Source organism: Amphibalanus amphitrite, unplaced genomic scaffold (assembly GCF_019059575.1).
Source record: "Amphibalanus amphitrite isolate SeventyFive unplaced genomic scaffold, NRLGWU_Aamphi_draft 000532F_arrow, whole genome shotgun sequence".
NCBI classification, from domain to species: Eukaryota; Metazoa; Arthropoda; class Thecostraca; order Balanomorpha; family Balanidae; genus Amphibalanus; species Amphibalanus amphitrite.
Genome location: NW_024882026.1, coordinates 195,520 through 212,915, shown reverse-complemented (window position 1 = coordinate 212,915; position 17,396 = coordinate 195,520). Strand labels below are relative to the sequence as shown.

General features: G+C 48.7%; 2 protein-coding genes across 2 annotated transcripts; both read left to right on the top strand.

The window, feature by feature from the left end:
• Window positions 1-3,158: 3,158 nt before the first annotated feature.
• LOC122393378 (angiopoietin-2-like) lies at window positions 3,159-4,616 on the top strand. Its single transcript, XM_043389327.1, has one exon. The coding sequence runs from the start codon at window positions 3,249-3,251 to the stop codon at window positions 4,086-4,088; it is 840 nt and encodes a 279-aa protein (XP_043245262.1). The 5' UTR covers window positions 3,159-3,248; the 3' UTR covers window positions 4,089-4,616.
• A 1,800-nt stretch (window positions 4,617-6,416) lies between these two features.
• LOC122393377 (mucin-2-like) lies at window positions 6,417-16,511 on the top strand. The gene is made up of 9 exons (XM_043389326.1): window positions 6,417-7,191; window positions 7,364-7,767; window positions 8,145-8,216; window positions 8,530-8,635; window positions 9,068-9,174; window positions 9,598-9,726; window positions 10,087-10,224; window positions 10,544-10,632; window positions 12,636-16,511. Exons 1-9 carry the CDS (start codon window positions 7,091-7,093, stop codon window positions 15,906-15,908), a joined length of 4,419 nt encoding a protein of 1,472 aa, XP_043245261.1. The 5' UTR covers window positions 6,417-7,090; the 3' UTR covers window positions 15,909-16,511.
• The last annotated feature ends 885 nt before the right edge of the window (window positions 16,512-17,396 follow it).

The following is a 17,396-nucleotide window of genomic DNA, read 5'->3' as shown; positions in this document are numbered from 1 at the left end:
GATTTATGTGTTGACAAAAATTGAGTAAGTATCTATGCATGATATCTAATCGGATCTCATAGGATGAGGAGAGGGTAGCCATACAAATAATAGCTTCTCTATTAAACTGTTCTTGCGCCCAATCCTGCGTTTTTCGAAACCTTTAGAAACCACAACTAATTTGCACTGCAATTGTGGAGTCGCACATTGTGGTGTCTTGCGTACCATAGAGATCTTATATACATAGAGATGACATGCACTTAAAATCGTGGCGATTCAGTGGGTCTTTTTAACCCGGCGGCCGCTGGGCCTCCGCGCCACCCGCCGGCCGCTGGGGGGGGGGGCATAAAGTTGCCCCCCCCTTTACTTCTGCGACGATATCGTCGCAACGCGTGGAGATAGAGAAGCGAAACTTTGCACACATCTTCCTGAATACCTAGCCGAGGTTGTGTCCAAATTTGGTGTCGATCCCATTTGAAATGACGTCACAGTGACGTCATAAGTGAAATTATAGATTTGCGACTCTCATATTCCTCACGATACATCACATATATGGGACCGAATATAAAGGGCCGATTATTGGTCAGAAACGAGATGGAAGTGTAGTAACATGTTTTAGGATGACAGCAGGTGCTGTCTAGTTCATTTACAGTCGAGTTTCATGCTCAGCGTCATCAGAAACGGTCCATATCGGAAAATGACAAAACTTTATGACGTCACTGTGACGTCATCTTAGGTGCTACAACCACTAAACTTTCCTCAAACATTGCCTAGGTATTCATTTGAAGCTATGCCAAGTTTCACGTTCATAGCTCATCAAGTTTCGGAGATATTTCACAAAACGTAAAGGGGGGGCAACTTTATGCCCCCCCCCCCCCCAGCGGCTCATGGGTTAAGCAACTTATTTTCAGCCAGTATTGTGCCAATATGGCTGAGGCATTGTTAGTCTGAAGAAATCATTACGGAGCGAGCGAAGCGAGCGTAGTCTTTCGTAGATTTAGATTTAGTAGATTTAGTAGTCTTTCGTAGATATTTCATACTCGGAAATTTCTGAGTATGAGCGGCCGGCCGGCCGTGGTTACGCTTTTGCGAGGCTTATATCTCAGCAATCACTTGACCGATTTACATGCAATAATTTTCGGACGGTAGCTTCATTCCTTCTACCAAGTATTGGACTATTCTCGATGCATGTGGGTGACCGCTTATGCACGTGGCACGTGCAAAACGAAGAGGTGTCAGTTTTGTAATTGTTGCAATATCTTGGTAACTACATACTTGGCCGATTGCGCTGAAACATGGTATGTAGGTAGGCACCCACTAGGCAATGCATATCCATGTGCCACAGTTGGGGTGCTGCTGCACGTGCGCACGTGCAGGGGTCAATTCCAGATCTCGAGAACGGCTGAACCGATTGTGCTGAAATTTGGTACATGGTTAGGAACCAGTTAGTAGGGTGCCGTGAAAAGTCGGTTGGGACCCACTTCGCACGTGCGCACGTGCAGGGTGCCGCTTCCAGATCTCGAGAACGGCTAGGCCGATTGCGCTCAAATTTGGCACATCGCTAGGGAACGGTTAGTAGGGTGCAGTGCACAAGCCCGTTGGAAGTACCCTGTCGCCCTTCCGCACGTGCAGGGCTCACTATCTCGCTCGCTCGTTCTTCGCCCAAAAGGCGTTTTACTGGTATGTATATATGTTGCTATTAGAGGTCACTGATAATACCATGTCAGGTCACAGGTCAGGTCACCAAGGGTCAGCACATGAACCCAACTTTACTTGGGTTGTGCTATGCATGTTTTATGGCCCCTCGACATGGTCCCCCCAAAAACGGTCACAGGTCTAAGGTCATTTGGGTCAGGTTCATGGAATTTTCAGGGTAGGTTTCTTGAGATTTGGTCAAGTTTGGCGCTTTCGGTCAACCGTCGTGAAAACGGCTGTTCTGAACCTTTCTGAGCACGGTGCAAGCTCAAATATACATATGTTACATGTTCCCATTCAATGATACATTAACCCTCCCCGGACCTATTGGTTTTCTACATACGCGCCGTCCGAGGGGGGGGGGGGGTACGATTTCCCTCGCCATTTCGCCCCTGATGAAGCTAGTAGTGATGGCAATTTCAGAAAACATATGTCCAATGTCCGTCCAATGTCCAATACTTACGTCGACTGTCCGTCCAAAAATGTCCAAGCCAGCCATTTGTCCAAAGATGTCCGACATCTACGCAATACTTTACACTCAACACCGTTAATTAATTTGCTTTTAATGTATCGTTACCAGCCCAAATCGGGCTAATGGTAGCTTTGCCCACCCCCTTATTCATTGCTGACTTGTGTATCTTTATCTCTAGAGCTTCCCGAATCGTTCTTCTTTTCCAGTTCCGTTCAATGGCCAAGGTTGTAGCTTTTCGCGGGTCCAAATCTCTAGCACTGAGAAGGCGTGTTGTGCTGTAGCCGAACACGCCGGTTAAGCTACCATTAGCCCGATTTGGGACGTTGCTTTGTGTTGACATGTGTTAGTTTTATAGAGAAAATGGGGAACCAAAGTTTTTTTTTGCATCTCAAAAGTATCTAGGCACTCTTTCTTGTCTTTGCATGTTAGCCAAAGTACAGGTTTTAATGCATTTTTATAAGAGACCGTCTGGCGCTTATAACGATTCCGACTTTCGACGATTTATACGATACGACGATGATACGAATCAGACGATGTATGATCGAATCTTATTACGACTGTCATAACGATGTGTGATGATTTGAACTGTATGGTTGTTTTAGCTTATGCGCAATGTAAAACAAGGAAGTCACAGATCATTGATAGCACGAACCTGTTTCGCATGTCATCACATTTGTATCGTCTTTTTGTATTTCATATTTCAAACCAGTGAACAAGGCTACTCAATAAAGCCGAAATATTTGGTTTTTAACAATTTTTTACCTCAGTGTAGCCCGAAACGAATACGAATTACTATTAATTCCCGAGGAAGATTCGAAATGACACTTCGTCAATACCTGACATCTAAACTGGTTTATGGACGAGGCTACCAGTACCATGAGAAGCAATAGTATCCTTGCAACAGAGTGACCAGGGAGTGACACTGTAAATGTTTATCGCTCAGTCTGTCGGTCACGGGACCGGGCCGCGTCACCAGACGTGGCGCCTCTGACAGAGGTCAGCCGCACCGAGCTCTGCAGACGTCCTGCCAGCTCCGAGCCGACAGTCCGAGGGCGGCAGCCGAGGACGGTGGATCACATACTGGCTCAGTGTCCGTGTCACCATGTCGGCCCTCAGCAGCCGGCTGGCGACCCTCCTGACTTTGGCCGTGCTCATCGTGACGGCCGGCTGTGACGATGGCAAGTCCATCCCCCTAGATGAATACGTACAACGGTTGGTGCATGATGAACTGCAGTCCATCGTCAGCACGCTGCAGTCAGGAACGGAACCTCTGGAGAAGAGGATGGAGGCTCTGGAACGCAGAATGGAGGAGCTGACCAGCCGACTGGACAGCCAGCAGACTCAGCTGGACGAGGCACAGACGTCTCAACTGGCTACAAGACTCGACAGCCAGCAATCGCAATTGAGCGAGCTCAACACCCAACTCAACGAACAAAAAACGACTCAGCGTGAGGCTTCAATCAGAATGGATAGCCTGACCTCCCAGGTTGACATTCTAGGATCCAAGCTGGTCGGAGCCATCAACAACACATCATCCCAACAGGAGCGTATTGATGACCTAGCTGCTACGGTAAACCATCACCATCCTCCCCGTGATTGCAGCGACCTGCCTGTCGACTCCCCATCTGGTGTATACCTCCTTCGGCCCAGTGGTAACATCACACAACCACCCGTCGAGGCCTACTGTGATATGGACACCGCCGGAGGGAACTGGACGGTGTTCCAACGACGAGATGATATCCAGCCCCACCAGGACTTCTACCTCGGATGGACTGACTACAAGGAGGGCTTTGGTAATGTGACCAAAGAATTCTGGTGGGGCTTAGAGCACCTGTTTCAGCTGACGTCATCAGGCCGACAGTACGAACTACGTATTGATCTTGAGTCGTTTGACGGTAATCGATCATACGTTTTATACCAAGGGTTCCGTATCTCGTCTTAGCTGGACGGCTACAGACTGAGCTATACCAACTACTCTGGAACTCCCAGGGATAGTCTGAGGTTCAGCGTCAATAAGAAGTTCTCTACCCGTGACCGTGACCAGGACGGCGACTCTGACAGTCACTGTGCACAGGACCATCAGGGGGCCTGGTGGTACGGCAGGTTGTGCGGGTTGAGCAGCCTGAACGGACGGTACCTGGACGGCGGTGATGAGGACTGGACTGGAATATGGTGGTGGGCGTGGAGGGGATTGGAGTCACTGAAGAAGACCGATATGAAGATCAGACCAACGTACTAATCTACACACCAAGGAGGACATCACAGTGGTGTAGATATCCCGGTTACATGTGTACCGAGCCAGTGTCACGGTATTTACTCGAACACTAACACTGTAGTATGGGTTAGAGTGTGAAGTTCTTACTTACTTACTCACGTGATGTACGAGGGTGCCACTCGGCGCTTTTCTGCGGACGAAAAGTATGATGTGCAATTATCTATACATAATACACATCTCTCTCTCTCTCTCTCTCTCTCTCTCTCTCTCTCTCTCTCTCTCTCTCTCTCTCTCTCTCTCTCTCTCTCTCTCTCTCTCTCTCTCTCTCTCTCTCTCTCTCTCTCTCTCTTTCTTTCTTGCTCTTTCTCACATATAATATATAGGTACCAGTAAAACGCCTTTTGGGCGAAGAACGAGCGAGCGAGATAGTGAGCCCTGCACATGCGGAAGGGCGAGAGGGTACTTCCGACGGGCCTGTGCAAAGCACCCTTCTAACCGGTCGCTAGCGGTGTGCCAAATTTGAACGCAATCGGCCCAGCCGTTCCTGAGATCTGGAAGCGGCATTCTGCACGTGCGCACGTGCAAACAGGGTCCAAACTGACTTTTGCACGGCACCCTACTAACTGGTCCCCAACCGTGTACCAAATTTGAGCGCAATCGGCCAAGCCGTTCTCGAGATCTGGAAGCGCGCCCTGCACGTGCGCACGTGCAGTAGCACCCTAACCGCAACACATGGGAATGCATTGCCTGGTGGGTGCCTACCTGTATGTCAGGTTTCAGCGAAATCGCCTCAGTAATTACCGAGTTATTGAAATGGGAACAAATTTGGCACCTCTTCTTTTTGCATTTTGCACGTGCAGTGGGGGTCACTCACATAGGTCAAGAGTATCCGACCTTTGGTAGAAGGGATGCAGCTACCCTACAAAAATTACCGCAAGACAATCGCCCAAGCGGCTGCTGAGATATGAGCCTCTCAAAATCACTACTTTTGCAAAACACCTTGAACACCCTTGACTTTTCACGTGGCACGTGCCACGACGGTCCCTGAAATGTATCAAGAGTAGTCAATTACGGGGTAGAAGGAATAGGACTACCCAACAAAAAAGACCACAGGCCAATCGGTCCAGCGGTTGCTGAGATATAAGCCTCTCAAAAGCGTTACAGGCCGGGCCGGGCCGCTCATACTGAGATTTTTCCGTTATATTGAAAAGACTTTGCTTCGCTCGCTGCGCTCGCTCGCTCGTAACCAGTAAAACGCCTTTTGGGCGAAGAACGAGCGAGCGAGATAGTGAGCCCTGCACGTGCGGAAGGGCGAGAGGGTGCTTCCAACGGGCTTGCGCAAAGCACCCTTCTAACTGGTCGCTAGCGGTGTGCCAAATTTGAACGCAATCGGCCCAGCCGTTCCTGAGATCTGAAAGCGGCATTCTGCACGTGCGCACGAGCAAACGGGGTCCAAAATGACTTTTGCACGGCACCCTACTAACTGGTCCCCAACCGTGTACCAAATTTGAGCGCAATCGGCCCAGCCGTTCTCGAGATCTGGAAACGCCCCCTGCACGTGCGCACGTGCAGTAGCACCCTAACCGCAACACATGGGAATGCATTGCCTGGTGGGTGCTTACCTGTATGTCAAGTTTCAGCGAAATCACCCCAGTAGTTACCGAGTTACTGAAATGGGAACAAATTTGGCACCTCTTCTTTTCGTATTTTGCACGTGCAGTGGGGGTCACTCACACAGATCAAGAGTATCCGACCTTTGGTAGAAGGGATGCAGCTACCCTATAAAAATTACCGCAAGACAATCGCTCAAGCCGCTGCTGAGATATGGGCCTCTCAAAATCACTACTTTTGCAAAACTGCTTGAACACCCTTGGCTTTTCACGTGGCACGTGCCACGACGGTCACTGAGATGTATCAGAAGTAGTCAATTACGGGGTAGAAGGGATGGGGCTACCCAACAAAAAAGACCGCAGGCCAATCGGTCCAGCGGTTGCTGAGATATAAGCCTCTCAAAAGCGTTGGCCGGGCCGCTCATACTGAGATTTTCCCGTTATATTGAAAAGACTCTCTTCGCTCGCTGCGCTCGCTCGCTCGTAATAAACGATGACATGCGCTCATGCCGCAACGATATTTCTAACACGTTACACACTTCAGGAAGTTCACCTGGACAACGTTTCCCACGGCCCTGTCTGTCCCAATTCCAGCCGCAAACACCTACTGATCAACAACACCTCATAACTGTAAACGCAATATGCTCTTTGCCCTCCCTTCTACCATACGAGAAGGGAGGGCACATTCATAAAACCCTCGTACACATTCATAAAACCCCTGTCCATCAGAAGACGTCTCCGGCCACTAGGAAAGTGGCTAAATCCTATTTTCGAACGGCCTCAATGAAATTGGGTGTTAATCCGCTTAGCGTGGCACCCTAGCGGCATCTAACGGCACCACTGCGAATCGCGCGGAGAATGAGGGCGTCATGAGATAGAGAGATTATCGGAAGTGGCTGTGGGCGAACAGAGGTGGCAGATGGATTAATCTGTACAGTTTTCAACTGGGGGGCTAACTATGGGTGCTCAAGAAAAAGAAATGTGAGGGAAATGAGGGGAGAGGCCGGCCGTTAGATAAGCTCCTGAGGGCAGAGACAGCGTGGACGGAAAGAGGACGGGGAGTGCCCGGGGCATTTTTAATGGGGGTCAGGTGTGCCCCGAGGCGGTAAAAACGGGGTCATGTCGGTTGTAAAGTTTCGCTGCAGCGCGACGGCGGTCAGTTGGGACGGGAAGCGGACAGAGGCAGGGCCACACCTAGACTGCTGCCAGAGCCGTGCAAGGTAGGTCACTTTAATACCGAACTTTGTTAAAAGAGCATGGAACTCAAGAATATTCAGCACTATCAGATCTGTGTCATCGTTTAAATTTTGACGCTTATAAATCCCCTGATTTCCCGGTCCATGACGCTTAAACTTGCTGAATTTGATAATTTGATAATTGTTACGTTTGCAGGCCTGGGACGGGTGTGCCACCCCACAACAGGGAGCAGTCCCCTCCCAAGGAGCAGTCTCGTCCCAACACCCATCACAATCTCTCGCCGGTGCCACTGGCCTTTACCGAAGCGCCCTCTCCGCCAGCCATGGGATCGTCTCACCAGCGCCTCTGGCGGCGACCTCGCCAACTAGCGCTCCCGCTGAATCTCCTGCTTCTGCTGCTACTGCTACCGACACGGGCGACACCTCTACCGGCGGCGACGAGGAGCAGCAGCCTCCTCGAGAGGACGAATGAGGACGGTGTCCTCGCCAAGGACACGGCGGGAGGACTGAGAGAGGAGAGACTGATGGAGCTGCTTACTCAGGCTGTCAAGGAAGGGATCAGGCATAAAATCGAGCGCCTCTGCAATATCAGCGAAAAAGGTAAGTAGCAAAGCAAAAACGGGGCAAATAGGTAGGCCTAAACAGTATACCCATTGATTGATTGTACAGCAATTTTTACTGCGGATCGTTTCATAAAAAAATCGATATTATGACATTCCATCCAATCTACAGTGAGGAAACCCGAGCAAGCTTTCGAGACTCAAACGGAAATCAAAGCACACCATCGAGCGCTGGCTCGATATTTGATGCCAGATGCTCATTATTGACCTCATGTCATGTGATACGGCAATTTTTGTTCATTTAAGCGGTTTGATACTTTTCTCATTTCGTCTGTCAGAATAAAGGCAATTTCAGGGGTGCGTTATCGAGTTACTACCATTTTGTGTGTAACATTGCATTATTTTCCTCGTTCAAAGTGAGCTTCTCAGGATCAGACGATTCGCCTAGCTCAAATGTCCTGGTGAGGACCAAGAACAACTTCATTAAAGGTGAGCAACTTACACGGAAACTGAGGTGCCTTGCACTACAAAATTGCAAACAAACTATTGGTATTGACATGATTTCAGATTCTATAAGTGGTTATCAATGGATAAGAATAAAAATCGAATAGCTTTCAACATGCATAAGCTCAATTTCATATAGGCTAAAGAAAACGTTACAGCTTTCTTTATTGGTTCAAAAGCAGAGGATAATTCAAAATTGTATGCATATGCAGATGCACAAAGTAACGTCTATGCATGCAAAATGCAACACATTGTGCTATTCACTTAGCTTATTTTATTATTTTGGTTCCTTTTTCAGAGCTATGTCCCGACATTGGTGATCGCTGCAGGAAGTACCCGAGGCCGCCACCAGATGTCAGGGTGGTCGCCCCGGCCTCGCACTGGGCGGTGGGCGATGTAGCCAGGTGAGTTCATGGACCAAATACCTACTACGATATAAACGAATATTTCCACAATGCTTCACCACGTCAATGGAGGAAAGATGATCAGTTCCCCATTTATACTTCTTTTTTTTTACTGCGCGATACCTTGTGTAACATCGCAAGACGATGTTATCAATTTTAATATTGCTTGGTATTAAATGTTTTGCTACGATGCAAATAACCACCAATAAAAACTGAGTTACGTAACATACCAATTAGTTAAAGGATCGGACTGCTGCATAACATGTAGGTAAAGATATTGATACGTCACTCAGCTCAGTTGAAATTATCAAAATCCAATAGCTCAAGCAGCGCTGGTAAAGTGTCGTGGGAAGTTACCAATATCACACTTTTTTGCTACAGCACCGCCATGCGTCAGAATGCTAAATATGCTTCCATTTGACGTCTTTCCAGGTACGAGTGTCTCCCGGGCTATCTATTCAGCACCGGGGTCACTGAGGTGACCTCGACATGTCAAACTGACGGATGGAGTCAGCTGATCTTCCCCAGCTGTGTCCGAGGTGGGTCATGTCACATACAGACCGACGCACAAACACGATGTCGATCAACAGTATTATTAGAGGATAGTGATAAACCGGCATTAGGTAGCAGCCATGACGAGTGAGAGAAAATAAACCGTGATGGTAACGGCCAATGTAGAAGTGTTCTTTCTCAACAGGACATAATACTGAGCCCATTTGTTTTAGTTTCGAAACTTTTGCACCATCCCGAAACAATCCGTCAGAGCTGTCTCTTTAAAAACTCATTTCAGGGATCTGTTTTTTTTCAAAGGTATGCAAATTGCAATATGCATTCATAATAATTATACCCTTGCTCTGAATATTCATGTGATGGTGACAATAAAGTTATCGTTGCTAGTAAAACATAATATAGGTAAGGTATTGTACTACCAATTATTCATTATCTCGCCATCTGTGTTACAGACCCGTGTCTTGCCACCAACGGCACGTGTGCGGGCGGCACGTGCAGCCACGTGTGCACCGCCGGCATCTGTTCGGCCAGCTGCGTGTGTCCAGAGGGCACGGTCCTCTTCGAAGGTCAATGTGTCTCGGGTAAGGAGCAGGATAGGCTTGGCTTGCGAGCGCTGGGCAATGTCAGGGTAGTTTCGTAATCAAGGCTGTTTTATTCATGGCGAAGTGTTTTTAAATGTCAATGAATGAGCCAATTAGACTGTTGAATATTTTGCATTGACTAATTTCAATTTGCAATCCGTATTTCCTCGATGGTTCTGCTTTTAATTTTTTGAAGCCCAGATCGGGAATTCGAAGATTCAAAAAACAAAATTACTAAACGTTTATAGCGAACATGTCTAGTGTCTACCTTTCTCCCTCTTCTGCAGTCCTGGCCTCGCCTCTGTTCCCCCCTCTCCGTCCCTGGCTGCGCCTCTGCTAACGACCTCCCCTTACCGCCAGACCCGTGCCACGGCATGCCCTGCGGCGGTCCCGAGGTCACGCTGGGGGTCACTGTGGAGCGTGACCCCGACTCGGGTCAGCCCTGGTGTCGCTGCCACTGCCGGCCTGCGGCTCTGAACATCAACAATCGCTGTTTGGGTGAGTAAATAATGGAAAAGCAACGGCTGATATAAACTTATGTAACGTTTGATTCACCTTAAGACTGTGTAGCACAATTTTCTTTTGGTTAACTTGAGCACTCAGGTCAGGTATGGGCGTCATTGTTACTTGACAACCATATTTCGTTTCTAAATTACCTTTTTATTCCTCAATAAGCTATGCAGGCGGCATACCATTTCCACGTTATCATGTTATCGGCATACCATTTCCACGTATTCCACGTTTCCCGTCATTCATAGATCGATATGTATTTTCATTATTCCGTGGCAACTATTCACAACTCTCTCTGTATTCACAGACTGTTGGAGCCCTGCCGGCGGCCGTCCACCGCTCTGCCCCTGTGACTCCGATTCGGACTGTGACCGACGGGTGACTCTCAGCGGGACGGTGAGTACCGGGTACCTGTTCGATACCAAGTACCGAGTAACGGTGATACCTATAGTATCTGAGCACAGCACTAAATATTCAGCGCAGCGCTAACTTTTCCCAGTATCAACACCAAAAGCCTAAAGCGTAGGTACTGAATACAAGTAATGGTCAATATGATATAATATATTAGTATCAAATACATAGAGGACAAAGTTAATAAATTCCTGCTTCATTTATAGGTATGCCTTATTGATTAGGTAAGAATTAAAATGTCAATTTCCATTCACGGTTTTATTTTACGTGGTAATGTCTCTGCTCTCGATTTTAAAGGGACCCTCCCACCTTAACATTAGATTTGAGTTGATATAGCCAAAATGGGGTCCCTGGCTCACAATTACCGGTTTCGGCACTCACAACATCGAGAAATGCCTTAAATCGGAAATATTGAATTTCAAAATTGCAGCATTTTGATTCAGAGGGGCTAATGCATAGGAATACCCCTCTGAATGTGTGACGTCAGCGCAGATCTAACGATTTTTAAATGTTTGACTAAAACGTTTTGTAGCACGCGGTGGTATATGCTGCTTTGTGGCTGCTTTGCGCGCAACAAGTGCCGCACTTTCAGCTGCCAAACTATTGCTTCCAAATAAAGTCGCTAGGAACAGCGGAGATCCCAAAAAGTAAACAAAAGTAAAAGTCTAATATCTTGAAAACCGGTGAATATTTTTCGGTGAAATTTGGTAGATATTCGTTTCCGCTCTTTCTGAACCGAGCGACATCACTTTCATGCCAATTCATTAACTTTTTTGAAGGTGGGAGGGTCCCTTTAATGCCTAATATCGCACGAATATGTAGTGGTGTGAAATATCAGTTAATCTGGCAAATGAGCTTGCTATTTTCTTCCTTTTCACATTTTTTAGAGTTTGTAAATTAATAAATGAAGTAGGGATATATAGGCTAATATACTGCTGCACATCATTTTTACGCATGGACACATCCGGCATGATTCCAGCTTTATTCACGCGAATCCGTTTCACCTACATTCCTTCACCTAGTAAACGCATCCGGTGTGAATTAATCTCTACCAATCGATAATCTTCATCGCGTGCACAGTCGTCACATAATCAAACGCGTTCCAATAAAACCTAGCTGCAATGTTACATAATTCAGTCATGCACTGTGGTCACAACGCGGCCCGACGCAAGCACGCGATTCAGCTTTCTCTTGGAATGTCATCAGTTTGTGGCAGATGTAGCCTGTTTGCGACATCTGGGTTCGATCACGGTTTCTTTGTTTCTTTGTTTAACACCAGGGAAACGTTATCGGGTGGCTTGAGATGAAGAGTTTTAGGGTCATGTGGGTGACGGGGGTCAATAACAGATTATCGATTCGTGTGATTGTGCTCGTGAGTCGATCAGCTTAGCTTTGGAGAGATTTGGTAGCTGGAATGTGTCTCATAAATCATGGTGCTTCAGTCTCACACTGAAGATTCGCGATAATTCATTTTTATTTTTTTCAATGCATCATTTGTCAATATTTGCAACATACACATGCCATAGTGTTATGTAATATTATATCGTTCTAGTAAGACCAATAACTGAAAAGGCCCTCGCAATCGCACCACAATTATCTATAAACAATGTTGCGTGTTTTGGTTTTTACCGAATGCACATTGCACAGGTCATGATGCGTGGGACAGTCGCACTTTCTTATCTTCCTGCAAAATATACGTGGCATGCTCCTACATAGAAGCGAATAAATTTCCCGCAGATACCCAATACGAAAAACAACCTAAAATAAAGCAATAACGATACATAATCAATCGATCGAATACGAGTGCGGTAGGAAATGATCATAAGGTGCCTGTGCTGGACTGCATGAACATTTAGCAATTTGTGGATAAACAAGTTTTGTTGAAAACAATACCTATAATCCCTGAAAACGTATGATTCCTATATAACTGGGCTGGCGACGCAATTCAAATAGCGCCGATACTGACGCATCTTTCTCCTTTTTTCCAGGGCCGGCCTGTGCGGGCGGGATTCTGTCTCCGCGGAGCGTGCTTCGACTGCGGACAGTTCCCCGCAGACAGCCCGGAGCTGCCGCTCGGGTGTCTCGTACAGTCCTCGGTCATCGCACCACCAGCCAATTCTCCGCAACAGCCGCCCATACCCTTCCTGCCCGCGCCTCAGGAAAGTAATGTATTGTTTCATGTACCCATGGCTCCTGTGGTTCCAGCTATGCCAATAAAAGAGACACCAGATAGGAACACATTGCTCACCACTTCTACACATTCCGACACTGCCACCGACTCATCTATCCATCCGAATAAAGAAAACTCCACCGGATCGCCAGGACCAACTTCCGAGCCGCAAATTCAAACTGTACCAGAAGGGCCGACACCGGAGGGGCAAGAACCGGAAGCAGAGAAGTCTGAGACAACATCGGTTCCTGACGTGACAACAGAAACGCCATCAACACCAGCGAAAGATGGGTCGGCTTCACAGGCGGCGCAGCCAACAACAGAGGCTCCGAGTGCAACAACAGGTTATCAACAGCCCACAGCAGCGACACTTGTGGAATCTACAACGGCAGCCCTAGCGAAATCTACAACAACGACCGCACATGAGCCGGCAACGGAAGCTTCGGACACCACTACAGGAGCTTCAGTGACAACAACGGGTTATCAACAGCCCACAACATCGACGCCTGTGGAATCTACAACGGCGGCAGCGCCTGAGCAGACAACAGCTGAGGAATATCCAACAACCGTTGAATCTGCGACAGCGGTGACGCTCGAGGAATCTACAACAGCGTTAGTGCCCGAGGAATTCACCACGGAAGCAGCGCCCGTGCAACCTACAACGAAGGCTGCGCCTCCGGTGGAAGCTACAACAACGGCAGTGCCCGAGTCTGCAACGGTAGCTCCTGAGTCAACAACGGAAGCTCTGGGGGTAACATTCGATTATCAACAGCCCACAACGGCAGTACCTGACGATTCCACAACAATGCCAGCGCCTGAGGATTCTACAACAACGGCAGCAGTGTCTGAAGAATCTACAACAGCAGCGCCAGTAGAATCTACGACGGGTGCGACCGAGGAATCTACAACGGTAGCGACTGAGCCTGCAACCGAAACTCCGGAGACGGCATCAGAAGTCCCCGAGCCAACAACAGAAGCTCCCGAACCGACAAAAGAGACTCCAGTGACAACGGGGCATCAACAGCTCACAACAACGGTGACGCCTGAGGAATCTACAATAACGGCAGCTCCGGTGGAGTCTACAACAATGGCGGCGTCTGAGCCAACGACAACGGAGGAACCTTCAACAATCGTGACGACTGAGGAATCTACAACAATGGTAGCAGCGCCGGTAGAAACTCCATCAACGGAAGTCGCGCCTCCAGTAGAGTCTGCAACAACGGCAGAGCCTGCGCCGGCAACAGAGACTCTGGAGCCCACTCCAGAAACTCCAATGACCACAATGGGTTACCAACAGCCCACAACGGCAACAACTAAGGAGCCAACAACAAAAGTGACGTCCGTGGAATCTACAACAACGGCAGCGTCCGAGTCAACCGAAGCTCCGAAGCCAGCATCGGATGCTCCAGAGCCGACCACAGAAGCTCCAGTGACTATTTATTACCATCAGTCCACAGCAACAACGCACGTGGAATCTACAACAACGTCGGCGCCCCAGTCAACAGAAGCTCCCGAGCCGGCAACAAAAGCTCCAGAGCCGACATCAGATGCTCCAGTGACAACAGCGGGTTATCAACAGCCCACAACAGTGACAACCAAAAAGCCGACAACGACTGTGGCGCCCGTGGAGTCTACAACGACAGCAGGGCCTACAGTGGAATCTTCAACAAAGGCAGTGACTGAAGAATCCACAGCAACGATAGCGCCTGAGCCAACAACAGAAGCTCCGGGACAAACATCAGATTATCAACAACCCACAACAAAGGCGCCTGAGGGAGCTGCAGCCACTGTCATGCCGGTGGAATCTACAACAACGCCACCCACTGAGCCGGCAACGGGCGTTCCGAAGCCGACAGCAGAAACTCTGGAGACAACGGGTTATCAACAGCCCACAGCAACAACGAGCGCGGCACCTACAATAGCGGTGACGCCTGAGGAATCTACTACAACGCTCGAGGAATCTGCAGCAACGCTCGAGGAATTTGCAAAAACGGCAGTAGCGGTGGAGGAATCGACAACGACAGCGCCCGTGCTATCTCCCGCCGATTCTCCCCAGACATCTCCGGCACTTGGATCGGCTACCGTAGCGACAGATGAGGGACAAAGAGGCTCATCCAGCACCACCAATTCTTCGAGGTCTCGGCCCACTGACGTCCAGACCGCTATTTCTCCAGAAAACTTAAAACCAGTCAATTCTACTACTGTAATTAGACCTCCAAAAGTTCCACTTAAGACCCATCCGGTAATCTCTCCCGCCAGTGTTCAAACTGTCTCCTCAAACAAACCTGTACAACCGGAATCGGACCCCGTCAAAACCCCTCCGATCTCCACCGCCGGCGAAGTCAGCCCCGATTTTCCAGAGGAAAATCGCCTAGAACTTGACGTCCTCCCGCCAAGCACATCCGCCTACGCACGACCATCCGCTATAGCCAGCGATGTTGAGGAAGTCAAAGCCACTGCGGTAGTTCGACCAGCACCTCCAGCAAGTGGTGCTCAACCAGCCAACAACGCTCGTCCAGATGCAACGAGTGTTCGTCCAACGAACGCTACAGCAGGCGTGATTCTAGTTGACAGAACCACCAATGAACGTCCAACTATTACAGTCATTGGCGTGAAGCCAGCAAGTACCACTGCAAATGCTCGGCCTCCGTTCGTCTTTATTCATGCTCGTACAGAAAATGCAGCGGCAAAAATCCCATCTTTCCCGGCAAGCGTTGAAGTTAATTCAACAAAGGACGCGAAAATTCGATCGAACACCACTGATCCCTCGGCGGAGATCGATCTTTTAAAATCCGGAGAAACGTCAAAAGTTGAACCGCTTGCAACCACCGAAGTCAAAACACCCAGCGCACCCTACCAAGCTGCCACAGTAGGCACGAACACTACCCACACATTGCCCATAACTCCTAGCACACATAGCAGCTCAGTCAACACAAGTCACTACCAACCTCCAGTCAAACCAGCCTCCAAAGTTCCAACCGACATTCACTCTCCTTCCCAACCTCATTCAACCGACAAATCCCAGCAATCCGTTCCAGTATCCAAAGTCCAGCCGACAAAGCCCGACACCAGTCAGTCCCGCTTCTGGTAGCACCAAAGTCCAAGCCGTTTCCCTCACCAAGACTGTCCGTCCAACTTCCAACGTCCTCCCTACTTCTAACGTCAAACCAACCTCCCACACAGCAAAAACCCGTCCAGTGGTCTTTCCCTCCAGGACCGGACGTCCCTCCTCTTCTCCCAAATCCCCAACGACCCAGACCGAGGCTCGATCACGACCCTTTCCGATAATCTCTGCCACCCCTAGCGGCCTGGAACTGAGCGACAACGAGTTGTTAAACGTGCTGGAGGAGGTGCTGGAAGCGGCTGGGTCCGGATCAGACCTGGACCCGTATCCGGGGAGTCTGATCCTTCCGCTCGGACCGGGACCCGAGGGTGGTCTTGTGACGCGGGTCAGAAAGGTCAGCAATGTGCTACAGCTGCTGGGGGAGCGAGGGAGGGTCTGAGAGACTCCCCTCTGGCTGTAGTGTTGATCAGCACGATCTCATTTTATGTTGCATTGTTTCATTTTCACCCGTGTGTTGTATATAGCTTATGTTTTAAATATCATTGTTCCCATGTTCGTTCGCTATAGTATCATCCCCGCCTTGCATGCCATCGTTCATTTGATTGTAAAATATATGTTCTGAGTGCCAATTACAAAGTGTATTATGGATGATACAGAATGAATAACGAGAGAAACGTGGATCTAGCATAGTTGGGATTTCCAGGCGGAAAATAGGCGACGTCACACTATCTTTTCAACGCACTGATTTCGAACTAATCAACAAACAAAACAAACAGGTCGGACTAGACGATAGAGCCTATTAAATATGCGAGGGGAATCTTGAATTAACACAACTCGTTTACTGCAGTGGTCATTAGCTGAGAAGCATGTAATCTAATTTTTTAACGAGTGTGAAGTCAGCTATGCGGTCACGACTGGGCAGTGGTAAACCGCAGTGGATTGGACACAATGGGGGCTGGCCGGGGCGGCCTGATGTCACCCAATCCCTCGAGCACGCCTTGGACCGGGGGTGTATCCGTGTCCAAACTAGAGAGGAGACGGCGATGGACGGGAGTGAGGGTGGCACGTGCCAAACCAGAACACAGAGACCAGCCGCGGACAGGCCGGTTTGTGGCCGAATGTTTCAAAACTTTTCAAATATTCCACAAAAGTACATGGATATGGATTGAATTATGAATGGAGGCCGATTGTGTGCTAGCTATGAATGATAAGAAAAAGTCGACTAGCTAAAAGTGCAAAGCCGCACTGAAACCGACCACGAATCGCCGAACCATTGTTCGCGAGATGCCAACAATGTTTAGTAGAGTGATGTGCAGGAAGGACTCCCGTTTTTTGTCGTCTATCACGAGCATCTTAGTAACATTTTCACTGGAGCACGTAAATCCTTCGCTAACGAACCGGCTGTCTAATAACAAGGATTATTACTTAGGTATGTAGCTAGGTATGTACTACCCAGAAATAAACGCGAGGAACCCAGCCGATCTCGGGTGGAACAGACCTCACACTAACAAAGAG